Below are 17,196 nucleotides of genomic sequence, written 5' to 3' on the forward strand. Positions count from 1 at the left end.
ATAGTTCCAAAGATTTATGCACACTACTTGTGATAATATGCATAAAATATTAATTCGACAATTGGATCTAACTCCTTTTTTGTTATTCAATACATATTCAATTCTTTATCTATTTGACATTAATCTCCTTGCCAGAACGGTAGTGTTAACTACGCACAAGCTTAATGAATACGTGATGTTATATTTATTCCTATACTGTCCTTTTATTTTCATATAGCTAATAACAATTTAATTAATTTACATATTTAATTAATATTATTGTAATTTATTAAAATTATATAATGATATTATGCTTACTTTATTATTATTATTGAGACACTTAGTCGGACCCCCCCCCCCCGAAATGTATTTCTAGATATGTCTGAATCTCAACCATGGATTGTGTGATGTACGCAGATATCGAGGCACTGGGAAAGCTGATGGGGCCACAGCATAAAAGAACTCGGGGAAAAAGCAAAGTGATAAATGCAAATCCCCTCTAAAGTACTCCCCACCAATTACCAGTTTTGTCTTTGAACAACTTTTAATACGAAAGTTAATACCAGTAATTACGAAAATGTTATTGTGTATCCCTCCTCTACCACAGGACGCACCTATATAATATCCACCTTTACAATTTCAGCTATCTCTGAAAAAAAAAATCTGCATACGTACGTAAGTTTTTTTCTGTATAACAGCATATTTCCAACTTCAGTCTCCTATTGACAATCAATCTGTACAGTAAACACGAAATACAGCTACTGGCTGGTACTCACCCGTTAAAGGCGTAACCCGCAAACGCCGTATCGTAGGGATGGTAAACAGACGGGTAGGGCCAACCCGCTGCACCCGTACCCAGATTATCCTTGAGATCAAGACCAGCGGCCTGGAAAAAAATTAACAAATGCATTAGATTTTACTCAAGTAAACTACAAAAAGAGCATAAATCGTTGCCTTTATTTTTAATTTACTTCAAACATACTAGTTCACGTAAAACCCTTTCCTTCGCATTGGAAATGAATAGTATTGTTACAACCCAGAAGTGTCCGTGATTATACATCCATTCTTATTTCTTTTCATCAATTTCCTCATATCATTACTTATCCCTATCTTCGCAAATTAGCCAAAAGTGGCTCAAGAGCGAAGTAAAATAAACTATATCAACCAAGCAATCAATAATTTTCTTACACTAAAATGTCATTGTTTTTAGAGAAGCAATAATTATAAAATTAATTTTGCACTACAATACGCATTATCTTTTTTGATTGATTTGCTTTATTTTACTTCGTTTTATGTGCCACTTTTGGCTAATTTGCGAAGATGGGGATGAGTGATGATATGATGACATGAATGGACACTCACAAACATCCAAAACCATTCTCTTGTCTTAAGTGCAAATATACCTGTACGTCGATGATCTTTACTCAAAGGCACTGATATTTTGATCAATGAGCACAGACCATGAAGTAAAAGATCTCTGCTCAACGAGCGAAAATCTTGCTCAGTGATATCGCTGATACTGGACGCGCTCCAGGCAAATTGTGCAGTGTTGTAAGGTACTGTAAGCATCCAACCCCTGATGCTGCAACATTCCATCCGTGACAACAGCTAAAACACTGTTTCCCGTGTTGACACCTTGGCGCCGTAGTAATGGTCATTTTGCAGCACCAAAGCATAACAATGTCCTCTTATCTAAAAAGCTGCTGGCACTGACACTAGGCAATAATAGTCAGTGTAACAATTTTAATGCTGAAACGAACATGATAAGGTGGTTACTTATCTTTTCCTAGACTTCTCTGGGTTATTCATTTCATCACTATATCTTATGTCCGGAAATAACGCAGACAACTTGTAATCAGAACTGAATTAGAAATTCCACAATGGACAATTATTCACACATGCACAGAACTCTAAATTTGTCAAGTGCCAAACACAATTCTAAATCTTTTTACTCCGGTACAGGGTGATAGAACCTTGATAAAATGAAAGCATATAATTCCCGGTTTTTTTATCGCCGCAGCTCACCTTTACAAGAAGAATTTAGTGACTTCACCAGTTTGTGCAATGAATATACTGCAACTCCGAACCATATTATATTTCAATGCAAACTTTATGAAACTTACAGAGAACCATTTTCACAGGAATTGTACAAGAGTGGACATCAAGCGCCACTGACACTGCCTTGTTTACTGACTTCTCCTTCATCCTCGAATCAATATTCTTACAAAATATCTTAATAAGTCGAATATAATTCTGTGAAAGTGTAATGAAATTTGGTAACTATTTATTATGAAAGGAATAATTGTGAGTAAATATTATGTGCATACATGTATATAATACCAATTGATAAATTGTTAACTGGTGCATGGATTTTGTCCACAACCAATAAATATTTTATATATATATATAAAACAAATCCCGGTTTTCAAGGTGAACTTTCCAAAAATTCAAGGTTACAAGCAGATGTTTTCCCTATTTCAGCCTTACGTATTATCTCCTCTCACCACCAACATACCAACAGACACACACACAAATATATTAACAACATAAAGGATCTGTACGATTGCAATTTATCTAAAAATTCTAATTGAATTTAATTAAACGGTATATATATTTCAAATATTTCATTTAAGGTGTGGAGTTCACATTCGTCATTTCACATACTCAGATTCGAAATACATCTACAAACACAAGTCACAAATGTTACGGGATATATTAATCTACGAAAAATTGTTAGTTGCATAAGAAGTTCAATCTCTGATTTACCTATCAACTTCAAGATATCTTGCAATAATCTTCCTTCTGTCAGATAGATTTTTCTGCAAAGGACTCTAATAAAGCAAACGGATTGAGACAACTCTGTTTTATTTTCCATGCAGCTTTCTTTTTTCTCTTCTTCCCCGATAAAAAGAAACAACTAAACTGTGAAAGGCTTGCTTCGGGGCATTAATAAGTATGTATAAATTCAATGGGATTTGAATTAATAAAAGCTGCAATTTTTCACGTCTGGGGAGAAAAATTCACGTAGAATTCCCAGAATTCAAGGAATTTACCCTGCCGGTAACAATTTAAATGCATCAAAATACACAGATGCATCAAACGTACCTCTATCAGCTGTTGTTCCGTGAGATTCAGTAAAAATGGATAAATTGAACCAATCAGACAAAAATCTCAAAGAAACAAAAAATTGCATTCTTGTGTCAATTTCTGCACCGAAAGTGCAGGGTTGGAAGTGATCGGGGGGCATTTGGTTGGGCTTTTTACAGCTTTACGACCAAAATGTTTCGAATCAATGAAAATTCATCACTTTGCTGCATTTCTCTCGTTCCACAGTTTTCATTTTTATCTCTCTAGTGTGAAAAGGCACGAAGGTCATGGTGCTTCACACCGGTAAGGGAATCCAGGCTAACACGATAGATATTACCCTTAATGACGCCAGAGTACCTTTGAGCAATCATTTAAAGTATCTCGGAATCATTATCGACCCTCAGCTAAATTTTAACCTCCAAATAAATAAGTATATTCGTAAAATCTATCACCATGTTTACATATTTCGAAAAATTCGTAAATATCTCAATAGAAATTTTAGTAGACATTTCAACCTTTCCTTTATTTGTCCCGTATTCGAGTATGGTGCTAGTCTTATTTTTGGCGGTAACTTAACTCATTTGAATGAACTTTAAACAATCCAAAACAATTTATTAAGAACTATACACATGCACTCCCAAGATAATAATTCCCAACAATTGCGCAAGATTTACAACATACCCACAGTCCAAGAACGTATTTAGGGGGGTCCAGGGGGTCCGGACCCCTCCCGAAAGATTTATAGAGTTCTAAAATTGAATAATGAAAAATTTATTCGTTTAGCCTTTGTTATATAATTTCCTCTGAACTTATTGTAAGTCAAGGATTATATTGGGATCATACGGCTTTGAAGGACAGGAAGGACGTATTTAGGGGGGTCAAGGGTCCGGACGCCCCGAAAGACTTACCAAGTACTAAAATTAAGTAATGAAAATATTAGCATTTGTTGCATAATGAATGGTTAATAATTTCCTCTGAACTTTTTAGGGATGATACGGCTTTGAATTACACTATAAAGAAGATTTATGAACACTACTACTCAAAATAATATGCATAAAATTTTAATCAGAAACTTACTTTTCTCTAACTACATGTAACATCATTTTTGTTATTCGATAAATATTCAATTATTCATCTATTTGACATTAATTTCATTGCCAGGACACTTGTTTTTATGTAAATTATTCCGATCTTAACTACAGGTAAGCTACGTAATGAATATACGCTGTTATATCCCTATTCTTATGTAGTCTTTTTACCTAATCATTTAATAATAATATAATATTAATTGATGTATTGTAATTAGTATTAATTTGATTTAATAACTATTTTAATTTTATTATTATTATTATTCCTTATACACTTGGTTTGGACCCCCCCCTCCCGAAACATATATCTAGATACGTGCCTGCCACAGACACTTCGAGAATACATTACATCTACCTGAATAAGGTAGTATAGGCCTACATAACAAATCATCTCCATTGCATCATAGGATTAAGCTCCGTTCTGAGTTCAGTACCCGAAACACCAGATGGCCCTTACATAGGGACCTAGTAATCGTCAAACCTAACAAAAGCAGATTTGGTCAGAAGTCTTTCTCGTACTTAGCAGCGGTAACCTGGAATTCACTCCCGACGAAGGTCAAACTCAGTACCAGCAAAGCTCAGTTCTGTCGTCTTCTACGTTCCCATGCCTATAAATTCTAACTCCAGTAATATTATTTTCAGTGATTACCCCCCCCCCCCCCGCACACCATATCCACCACACACATATATTTTAAAATGTTCATCCCTGTACTTCGAACAGCAATTCCAGACACACTCACACTTTCCTTTCTTCTAAATGTATATAGCTCACAAACTTTCTTTATTTAATTGCTACTATAGAACACTTTATATACGCATGTAAATTCATATCATTTTCCTTAATGTAGCTTTTGTATATTTTTTTACTACACAGGGCATCAAGTCATTATTTGTATTAATATTGTCCAAAATGAAATGTTGTATGGCTTAATTATAACCCTGTTGAGATAATAAATAATAATAATATAATTAAAAAAATACAACTCTTGACGTGGAATTCATAGCTGGTTATAAGCAGCAGTTACAAAAGACCCGACTTTTTTTTTTAATGGACTTTCTTTCTCGAGTGTTGTCTTCATATTTCAATATGCTTATTAAATACATCTACATACATACACACTCCCATAACTAGAGTAATTTTGTATGTATTATGTAAATAGAATCTAATAGTACAATGTAATTTTCAATGTTTGAATTTTACAAATGATCATGTCAGTGGCAGCTGGTGTGTCTGTATTAGGTGAAGGGCTAGTAAGGGGAAAATGGGGCAATAAGAGGAAATTAGATCATAGTTACACCCTACATATGAGAAAATGGGGTTTCTAACGAAATACACGAGTTCCGTGTGAAGAAGTGACAAAATATTTTGAAATCGGTCGAAATTGATGAGCTTGTCTTGAGAAATGACGCTTAAATTATTTAAAAGAGTTGCAATAAATGTAAAAAGTTACCCGACATTACCCATATAGCTTACCCAAGAGTTTTTCGATTCTTCAACTGCTAATATTTTTATTAAAAAATTGAAAATTATGTACATTGTTTCTTAGGGTGTTTCCAATGTTTCTGTATTACTTTGTTCATAAAAAGAAAAATTCATATGATGGACCTATCAGGGTTTCTCCTTGCGATGTGTGTTCAGACACTATACTCATGCCTGTAATAGTGTACAGTTGGTTGGTAATGATGGTAATTTTCGTAATTATCATAATTACAATATAACTGCACGTATATAAACAAATGAAAGCATTTAGGATATACAATTGCGATATTGTGCTGCACGTTTAGGTATAATATGCGTGTTACACTCGTGCAATATTTATTTGCGATTGTAATTTTGGAAATTATTGTAACTATTATAAGCTGCACCTATATGAACAATAAAGGAAACACTTCTTCAATAACAAAAACTATTCTTGAATTTTAGTTACAGAACAAAGAGTGCGCCTCTGAGACCCCCTCAGGTAAGTAAGTTTATTGTACGGCAGGGGCAAGGGTTATTATGCAAGCTTAAGTGTTCATAAGTGACAAAACAGTCAAAACACTTAAGTTCGACACAACCTCAGGCTATACTACAGTTAAGGAAAATATAACAATTAAGAGCATGCAATTGTTATTTACTGCTGGCTACAATGTTAAGTCTTCGATACCTTCCTATCTATGTAGTTATCTGTGACCTGACTCAAAAGGAAACGCCTGCTTTCTCTCCTAGAATTTAAACTGAAGCAAAACAATTGTAGAACTTTGGGAAAAGGAAATACGACAAAACGATCGTGAAGGAGCCAAATTCAGTAAAAACAACAACATAATAAAGTATTTTTAAAATGCAATAAACAACCTAGCGAAATATTGTAAAATGGCCAATAATCCTAAACAAGCAAAAAATTAAATCTAATATATTCTGATTGCCACAAAATCTGGATAACGGATATTCGGGATTTCCGTTTCGGATGCAACGGATAATCCAGATATCCGAATATCCGGATGTCAGACTAATATGGGTTTTCCTGATATCCGAGAATTCTGTGTGTTCGGATCGCTATTTACTTTCTCAACTTCAGTAAATTTTGATAATTGGAGAATAAGTTAATATTCAGTTAGTCAGTAAGTGTTTGAAATTATGAAAATTACTACCGAATAAAGGATCGGGACTCCAAACTGAGGATGTTTATTCCCAACCTTTATCTCTTTACTTTTTATTCTTCCGGCGGAAAACTTTGTGCATTCATACTGATCTTAGTATCATAGAGATCTGTGGCAAAAGAAAACTAAGCATTTGGAAATATATACTGGAAATTCTCGAAACGGATGTACAGACAGGTAAGATGAAGGATTTGTAGAGAATCCGTACGGTGTAAATACGAACATGAATAAAAGAATATCCTATTTCTAATCATTAGGGAGCGGAAGTTGATGAAATGTCATCTTTTTTCCGACATCTCGGACACGATGCCCATTAAATATACACTATATTACACTTGGTCTAGAACCCAAAAAAGGTAATTTTAAAGTGCATTTTTCCCATTTTTTGCCAATTTTCAGGTTTTAGGTCATTTTCGGCATTTTCCCGTCATTTTTCGTAATATTCGGTGTATTGTTTCGTCATATTTTGTCACTTCTTTCATTTTGGTAATATTCTTGAGTCTGGCTGACAACAGAAGAAGATTCTCGTTTGAGAACCTCCGAAAGACAATGGTGGTGTACTGAAACTCTCTGTAAGGTAAGTGGAAAAAATTGTTAAATATTTAGAAAGTGCTTGTATGTGAGATATTTCAAACAATTTCTGATGTTAAAAATTACTTTTCCGACGTACTTTTTCCTGGAGGGGGGGCGTCTATGAACCCTTTCCCGGATGCGTCCCTGATTTTGGTTTCCCTATTTTTTATACAATTTGTTAAATTTCTAAGCAAAAAATGTTTTACGTGGATCGTGATAATTTCTTCTTTACAGTGCCACAGAAACACACCACACTACATCACCAGGCAAAGATGCGGGAAATTAATGCATTTCACACTAATTCATTCAGTGTATATGACTTTTTCATTAAATTGTTTTAAAATTATTGGGTTGTTTCCATTGGAAATCCTCGTTGCATATTTTAATTGAATTTGGTGTCTTTTTTTTTTAAGCAAGATTGCATTTTGTTTAATTTCCTTTTCATTTCAATTTTTATCCTGAAACTAACAAATTTAATAGTAATTTTTTCCATTCTTTACGTCATTTCCCCCCATTTTTTAGGACATTCTATAGGTCATATACCTATATTTTTTAGGTCATCAACTTCCGCTCCCTACTAATCATGTTTACGAGCAGATTTACGACTATTAGCAACAATTTTCGTGAATTATCGACACATCGGTTGCAAATGAATTCCCAATCTTTCTTCTCCAAGAAGGAACAGTCTAACAATCAACGTAGCTTGCACAATTGCACTATTCTCAAGATCAATAATTTTAATTCGACTGTAATTTTGAATAAATTACGCATTATTATTGTTTATTTTTTTGATCCCTTTTAGAGATCACTTCTTAGTCTATTTCTATGTCTCAATAAGGGAGCATTGGTTCATTATTGGTATTGTTGTTTTATTGTCGTGGATCCTATTTGTAGAAAATGGTTACCAAGTGTCTAATCATGATATAAATGCCCAATTGTGAATCCATTCGGGCATTTCCCCCCCACATTTGTTTCCAGTAGTGTTCAAATCAGACATTTATTGACTTCAAAATGAGGTGTGAAAGATTGCATAACTGTTGCCAGGTCAATTTTGATCTTTTCCTGATATCAATTTGAAGAAAATGTTCAAATCTAAGCTACACTCTGAAACTTTGTGTTTACATCGGAAGATAATATACGTGTTAATTCTTTCAATACGTCCCACATTTTCAGGTGTTTCAACGATATCACACATGTGCAAGACTGCACAACAGGGCCAAAAATAAAGTCAGTTACGGAAACCATTTTGTACGGCACGAAGAACTTAAATTGGATTTAATATAATACATGTCTACTTAAAATGCTAATTTCAATACTCAGCTAGTTTCAACGATATATTGCACACATGCTAGATACCTTACTGAGGCAAAATTAATCGTGCAACAGGAAACATTTTGTACGGCACGCAGAGCTTAACACTACCTACTAAAGCGTTGGTTTGTAATATGCTTCTAGCGCCTCTTAGCCACATTAACTGCGAATATCACAATATTAACTAAAAATGAACTTGATTGGGGTCTTCCTTGCCGTACAAAAGTGCATCATTTTCGGCTTCACTTCTTGGGCGACAGTAACGTAGCTATAAGACATAATTAGCTTGTTCTTGCAGTTTTCTGAACTTGCGTTCCACAAGCATGGCACGAAATACATCTGCCCACAACAAAATTGCACGCGAATGCCAGAAATATACTACACTGTATGTAACTGCACATGCTCTGGCAAAAGGACATGTTCAATTCTTTTCCATTTCGTTCGGAGAGCAGGAAATGTCTCACTGTTTCCTTGCAATGTTTCACTGTAGGGGCATTCTGTAGGGGCATTCTATGAAAAAGTGCCCCTGAATCTCAATTTATGCAATTAAATGCAATGATGTAATTTTATTCTATCTGGAGTCAACAATCTAAAATTGTCATCTGGATAAAAAATTCAAGTATTATACATAATTTAGTTAATAGTAAAAGGTTCTGTTTATCTAAACGTTTCATTTACTTTTGTATTGTATTGTGCCCCACTAGTGACACAAAAAAAATATAATTATTATTTCTGATTTTAACTGTTAAATTTCCCTTTCAACTCCACTAGAATATTCAAAGATCAATTACTTTCTTGGTCTTAAATAATTATTTTTTCATTTGAAAATTCACAGAAATTAAAATAACGCTCTTGTTAAGTAAAGAGGAAGTGCTTCATCTGTCCCACCTGTCATAAAAATTTGTTTACCTATAGCTATAAATCTGGGAAAGTATACTAAGGGTAGTTATGCTTAATCAACAGTGTTTAGTTTCAAAATTCATGGCACAGGAACGGTAAGAAAAATGTTAGTAGAATAGTTAGTTTAATGTCACAAACGCAGTCTGTAAGTCCCACCTGTGAAAATGGAATGGTCATGTACCCCATCCATTATAATACGTTTATCTGTGGTTTTACCTATCAATTTGTTTCAGAGCCTTTTTAGTCATTGCCCAGGTGTTATCCAATTACTTCTCTAGCCACTGACGACTTGTCGTTAGTTTTACACGTCTCGAAGGAGGGATGATCAATTAACTTTAGACATAAAATAGGGATGATCACTATTTAATTTGCGATTTATTGTTACATGTTTCTCACTTATCTTGCCAAACAAAATTCCCTGACTTTTCCAGGTATAACTTTACAGACCATTTTATAATGCTTCAATATTCTAATATGCACATGGTATGTTAAGTCTTCAACTTTGCTGATCAAACTAATGAAGCATATTCAAATGAGAGAAAAAAACAATAGATTAAAACATTTCAACACAAAATGTATATAGTGAAGAGGCTTCTTGGAGAAAAATGTGCTTTTTTTTCGGTCTCGAATCCTGGCAAGCACAAAAACAAATAAATTTTCCTGATTGGAAACCTCACATAATTCCCTGACTTCGTCATGGCATTTCACCCAGCTGATTTCTCTGACGTTTCCAGGATCCATGCGCTAGGTTCAGGTCAGTGGCCCTACTCCCCTCCCTAGAAATTGACATCCTTAACTTAAATCATAAAACTCAAAAATCATATTATTTTGATTGCCGATAACAGAAATAAACTTCAATTAATTGATACTGCAGCGCAGAACTAGGTTGGTGTTTACAGAAAGACAAAATGCATAATGTTTTAAGATCATGAAATAAATTTATCTGTGTGTCCACGCATACAAATTATATTGCTTATGTTTTTATTTATTTCTATTTTTCTTTTATCATTGTGTCTTATTCTTTGTATTAGTTAAGAGAAATAATGAACACTGTTATTTATGGTTAAGTGGAAGAGAAGGCTCTAATGCCAGGAATATGTGTTGCAAGGTCGCGCATGACGGTAGAGAAGGGGAGAAAGCGAATGAGCGGAGGAAAGAAGTGCAAACGGCTGGTAACTGCAGCCGCGTTTTCCACTTCTCCTCTCACCTCTTGCTCCGGAGATTCCCTGGACAGAAGGCTGTGCCCGAAAGGTCTAAGAGTGACGTCATCTAGTGCAGTTCGAAAGGAATCGGGCCCGCAGCATGCAGTAAGCGACAATGCAGACCTGTTTACTTCACTCGTTTGCTTGATGTTCACTTGTTTCAAATAATGTAAGTAGAAACTCAGCCCGGTTGTGGGTCTCCCTTATCGCACAACACTTCTGCAACCTTGTGTTCTGACGTCACACAAGGAACGCCTACGTTGTTAGGTAAGGTCTGTTATGTTTAGTTCTATTAGCACCAATACACTGAAAATATATTATTTGTGCTAAGAGAACTGAACCTAGTTAGCCTAACCTAACAACTTAGGCATTTAGCCTAACAATAAAAGCTTCCCCCGATGACGTCAGAACGCAAGGTTGCTCAAGTGATGTGCGATAAGTAAGACCCGCCAGATGTTGGTTGATTTGGAGTGTTAAGTCCACATTATGCATAAATAGGCTAATCGGGACTGGCCCTACAATTTAAAGTGGGATCCGAACCGGGTAGCGAACCTGCAACCCCTTGATTACAAGGTGATGACGCTACCATTGCGCCATCGGGAAGGCCCAGATGTTGGTTGTAGTTCTCAGATTGTGTGGAAATGTAAGTATAAGAATTTTCAAATGGTATGTGATATCTATGGTGAGAAAGAAGTGTATGTAACGCGGGGAAAACAATGTGTTCTTAGTTTTTATCCGCTGATCGTATTCATGGCGCTGCAGTCGAACTGCAATTCGAAAGACTTTCACTTCCAGTCCAAGACTTCAAGACCGAAATGCAATACTATTTTCCAAGGATGTTCGCTTCAAGTACGGTTCTGCACCTTTCGGACACGGCCTAAATCCTATGAAAACAACAGAGTTCGAAATCCTGGTGGGAAAGGGGAGATTTCCCCCACCAACAATTTTGTCCTAAAAAAATCCCCCACCAAGAATTTCCGGGGGGGGGGAGTTTTTGTTACAACAATAGATAAGCAATTAGTTATGACATCAAATATACATTTCTAAGGATAATATGGAAAACACACACACAAAGTAATGTGATTGTGAGCGTTGAATGCTTTCGCTTTCTCTCTCTTTGAAGATATTATTAATTAACAAATCTACACCGACAACAATACACGCACAATAAAAGTGATACGAGAATGCAATACAAATATGACTATGACATCCAATTGGTTTATATTAATAGAAAGTAAAAACTAAACACAAATTTACACATATTATAAGTATATTAACTATTTTTTGTAATTTTTTGACATCTTTAATCAGTCAGTATCTTATATGCAAGAAACTTTTGATTGATTGATTGATTTGCTTTATTTTACATCGCTTCTAGTGCCACTTTTAGCTAATTTGCGAAGATGGGGATGAGTGATATGATAAAATTGATGAATGGACGCTCACAAAGATCCATGCCCAGGCCAGGATTCGAATCCTGGACCCCTGGCGTCGTAGCGCGATGTGCTAACCACTCCGACACGGGGGCCGGCGATGAAAAGAATCACATTAATTCCTTTATATCGATTTAATAATAATTTTTAAATATTTAGTAATTTACTTTTATATTTAATAACATTACAAATATGTACCATATAATGTTCGTATATATGTGTATATTTTTTTTGGTGTGTGTGTAGACTATGATCTTCCTCCCCCACCAGTCTTCAATGATTTGGACCCTGATAAATAATTAATAGTTTTTGCCGCTTCATCCCTCCATGCAGGCACTAACATGTAAATTTACAATATAGCTACAAGATGTGTAGTACTTACCGGCGTGTAAAACGGCGCCTGCTCCGCTCCCAGCGTCGGGAAGTAGGCCGCCATCTGGTCACCGTAAGGGGAACTATACATGGAAAGCGGCAGGCCGGCAGACGCGAGTCTCTGATAGTTCAGCAAGTGAGTCTGCGGGTCGTATTGGCACGAACACACACTCTGGCCCGTCAAGGGGTCCGTAAACAGGGGCCGCCCCGTATCACAGCACCTCATGCCGATGCCGGCGGCCGCCACCGCTGCCGCCACGGCAGCCGACGACGTCGTCGACGAGGACGTCGAGCCCAACGCAGCGCCGCCACCGGCCGTCGCCGAAGTCACGCTGTTGGGCAGGGAGACTGTGGTGACCGGGGAACCGCCGGACACCGCCCCTGCAGCACTAGAACCCGCACTAGAATTCACCGACGCCGTCGGGACGCCGCTCGTCGATTGGCCACCCGAAGATGACGTGGACACAGATCCCGCTCCGGACACCAGCAGCTGAAAAGACAGACGGACAATCATTAGAAAAATCAACATTAATGTAAATAATAATAATAATAGCGGGCGAGGTTCAGCCGTAGGCTCTTAACACCTAACCCTTGTCATGAGCTACATACATACATACACAGTTTCCTTGTAACATGCATAAACTAGCCTTTGGTTAGCAAATATTAGTTTAAATAAGGAACAAACAAATAATCGTACTCAATAATCAAATTGTTTAAAGCAGGGTTGTTTAAGGTCCAGGAATTTGAAATAAATTCAATTCCGGACCAGAAGAAAAATCAGCATGCGTGAATGGGTTCTGGACCGAAAATATTTCAATTCGGTCCAGGAAACTTTTCTCCGGCTGAATTTAAATACGGTCCAGGAACCTTTTTTTTTTTTAATGAACCAATACGTAACTTGGACCGAATTTAAATTGTGCTAGAAAAGAAGGTTCCGGTTCTGCAGCGGGACCCATTAGAACCCATTAGAATCTTTTAGTGTTCCTGGGCCTTTAACAACCATGGCTTTAATGCTCGACTGCACCCTGCCAAACAGTTTTCGAAATTTCCTCTCCTTTAGAAGAAACCGCTACGATATTCCAAAATCAGGAAAATATCATCTGCATAGAATTCCTTCTGGTGCATTTGCGTCAATCTTCGTGTGTCTTGCTTTCGCTGTTGCCCCAATAGTTTCGTGGTTACGTAAGCCTATTGAACTATTATCAATCTAGTGAACGGAAACTATACGAATATTCACGTGAAGGAAATCTAAGCATATGTAATTTTTCATGGTTTGGAATATCATACCGGTTTATCGACACGAGAGTAAATTTCGAAAAAGGCTTGGCTGGCGTCGACCTAAGGTTAAGCAGAGTCTTAAGAATTGTGCTCAATTGTTTAGAATTAGCAAATAATTTGGCCAAAATTGACCAAATTTAGTAAATACATATCAAAATGTTTATGGTTACCAACAAGCTTAACCCAAAGTGTTTCATTGTGTATAATCAACATAAAATATCTCAAGTGTTATTTGATAGCCAATGGTATGGTTGTTAATAAAGTTGCCCTTATGACCAGTTAGGCTAAAGGAGACTTAATCTACAGTTTAAGGTAGGTTGGAACCACTGTGCAACGTACCTTCGTCAGGGAACGAAAATGAAACCAATTGATTATGCGATAGGACATCAGGGATGGTGCTGAACAATGTCAAAAGAAGTATTTGTAACATCACTCTTGGTGTAACTTTGCACCCCACGCCTTTCACAGTGTACATGGGCCTCCAGGACAGAGGCGTCAACTGAAGATAAATTTTGTGGGGAGCAAGGAAAATTGGGGGGGGGGGGGCAGAAAGTGTCTTGCCCCCTCAAAGTCGGAGCCTATGCTCCAGGATATCTTTGTAATCAGCGAATACCAGCTTCGAATCCCTGTAGAGGTGAATTGCGCTTCGGATTAGGCTTCATATTGTAGGCCCAGTCGCAATTAGCCTGTCTGTGCAGAAAAGGACTTTAAAAGCAACAGGCAACAATTATATTATGCAAACTCGAAGAAATTTGGACCTTATCAAACTCGCAATCTTAGGCTTGTAGCCACCACATGTCCCTTTAATGTTGTCAGTTCTTGTAAAGGTGCGTATATATGTGCGAACCGAACCGATCGCGAACCGCTTGTGAACCTCTTGTTCTCACTATTGGGACGTGGTTTTCAGCGCCGGGCGAACTGCTTGTGAACCGCGATCCATCTGAAGTCAGTTTTTCTGACGAACACAAAGGCGTTCGCAGTTCACACTGGGACGGCGTCGTGCGTAGTTCGTTGCTTTTGGTCTGCTCGCGAACCTCTAGAGTTTCTATTGGTTTTGTTGAAGTTTTTGATGTAATTATGGAGTGGTCAGAGGAAAATGCACTAAAGCTTATTGGTATTTATGAAACCAGATCTTTACTCTGGGATCCTAAACATAAGGACCATTTAAAAATAATAAATTAAGAGAAGATGCCTGGAGGGAAATAGGTGCCGAGATGAATATTTGTGCGGACAAATGTGACTTCAAATCCATCATAAGCTCCGTACCAATGCGTTTCTTATACATGTTGATGTGCCACCTACGTCGTTGTTTCCTCTTCTTCTTGCACCAACTAGCCATCACTAAAGCCGCACCACTCATCACCAAAATCGCATACTTTTCCTCACGCGAAGACATGATGACAAGATGAACACTGAACAAATGATTGCCTGTGGTTCGCGGTTTCCCATAGATCGTTGGAAGTTCGCTGGTAAGAATAATTTCAGCGAACGGTTCACAAGCGGCTCGCAAACGGTTCGGTTCGCACATGTATACGCACCTTAACAACACCCACGTCGAACAGGGCAGTGGTGGTCGGTGGATAAAGCACGAGGCTGAAACACAAAAATGTGGCAACGCCGTAAACTTAGCTCCAAGCCATGTTCTCCTGTTGGGTAAAGCAGGGAAGGGTGTTGACAATTTGAGATCTTTTCCAAAGGGGAAAGATACGGCTATTTTTAAGTTTTATCGGGACTTTACCTCATTTACGAAACAAGATGAGACTTGTTTCGTGTCGTGCGTGTGTAGACAGAGTGCGATGCCCAATTACTGCCAAGCAAATTGTCCATCGACATGTTTATTTTATTCTCTTTGTTTTACGTAATGAGAGCTTCAAAAATTGAAATAAACCGCCAAACAAGCTTATGACAACCTCTTCACCAGCATACGTAAAAATCCACACGTAGGATGAAAGTGAAAAATTATTGAAAACAGCCGTGAGCAATTTGCCGAGAAATACTTCTGCATCCCACTTTACAAGCAGGTTAGACAATATATCGAATGGCCCAATTGCCACTATGTTCAGTCATGTACATTTCTGGTTAAAACTCCATTCACACTTAAGGGCAACGCTACAATCCCGAAATGTCAGTGACTATACGTTCCAAGAGAAGTGAGTGCTAAAAATCATATTACACTTACCATCGCCTAAACGTTTGACGTCTTCAAAATCTAACTTGAAAATTATCAATCATTTTTCAACCCGTTCGTTGAAGCAGCAATGCAAAGCAGAACAGAAAAAAAAAACTGTGTTTAATGTGCTGGAATGACCATGGGGTGCAATGTATAGCCAAAAGGCAAACAGTAGTGATTGAACAGAGACGACAATAACGAAAAACCAAAGGGAACAGGATCTGAAGCGTGAAATTATTCAAAAGGCTCCCTTCTTTGGAAGTCGAAAGTCTCTTCACGTACGTTTCACCCCAATCCCACATACAGAAAAATCCACCCTTCCGTTTGCAAGGCGGCAAAACGCCATTTGATATCGCGAGAGAAATCGTACTTTGTTCCACAATTTCACGCCCTCAAACCTTGATTTCTTTACCCGCGCAGCTTTCGTACATGTTGTACGGCACACCGAACAAGGTTGCTAGGTTCGTAATTGATGTGGTCGCAAAGGTGTCTAATAGCTACTTCGAACCACGCCTACGGGTCTCGAAAATCCGCCAGGTTTGTTCCCGCCTCATTCAAATTTCAGACTACGGCTTGAATTAATTATGCCAGCCTTCAGTCACCCCTTTCTGTTCCTAATAACCTCAGAGAAAGTTCTTCCCGCTCTCTCGCGCATTAGGGAAGAAAACTACTACAATATCTTTCCGGTAGAGCGCGCGAGTGAAGGTCTTTTTTCATGGAGTGAAAAGGTAGGAACTAATACAAGTAGGTCTAGCCAGTTGAGTTTTGACCTTGTGCACTTATTTACATGACAAAGTTGGATGAATTTGTGGAATCATAACATTCGAGGTAAAAAAGGTAATAGGTTTTTGTTTCTGTACGTGATGAGAAAATGATGACTGTACCATTTTTGTGTAAAATGCTTCGTTTAAACAATGAATTTTGAAGAGGGGACGAACATACGATATTGTCCATGGTAATTTCTACAATGTTTATTTGTAATTACAAGCATAAATCGCTCTGCGGTTCAACCAGCCACACAGCAATCTCATTCCTTAAGTCCTCGCGTGAAGCTTGTTAAGTTCGTTATGGCGTTCCTAAAGTCGATTTTTGTGCGATGTGTGAAGTTCGTTCTCGCACGAAACGCGCGGACTGCAAGGATGGTTAGTTTCGTGAAAATCCTC

The 17,196-nt window shown here is 37.4% G+C and overlaps 1 protein-coding gene across 5 annotated transcripts in view; it reads right to left on the bottom strand.

Annotated features, from left to right (window-relative positions):
- mirr (iroquois-class homeodomain protein mirror) overlaps positions 1–17,196 on the bottom strand; it is a 120,991-nt gene that overhangs the window by 47,310 nt on the left and 56,485 nt on the right. For all 5 annotated transcript variants that reach the window (XM_083144282.1, XM_083144278.1, XM_083144279.1 and 2 more), the window contains 2 exons: positions 12,596–13,075; positions 756–865 (listed from right to left, as the gene is read on the bottom strand). In XM_083144282.1, the coding sequence (XP_083000408.1) occupies positions 756–865; positions 12,596–13,075 (590 nt within the window). The remainder of the gene's footprint in view (positions 1–755; positions 866–12,595; positions 13,076–17,196) is intronic.

This window comes from Lepisma saccharinum, chromosome 23 (genome assembly GCF_977018435.1).
Source record: "Lepisma saccharinum chromosome 23, izLepSacc3.1, whole genome shotgun sequence".
NCBI lineage: Eukaryota > Metazoa > Arthropoda > Insecta > Zygentoma > Lepismatidae > Lepisma > Lepisma saccharinum.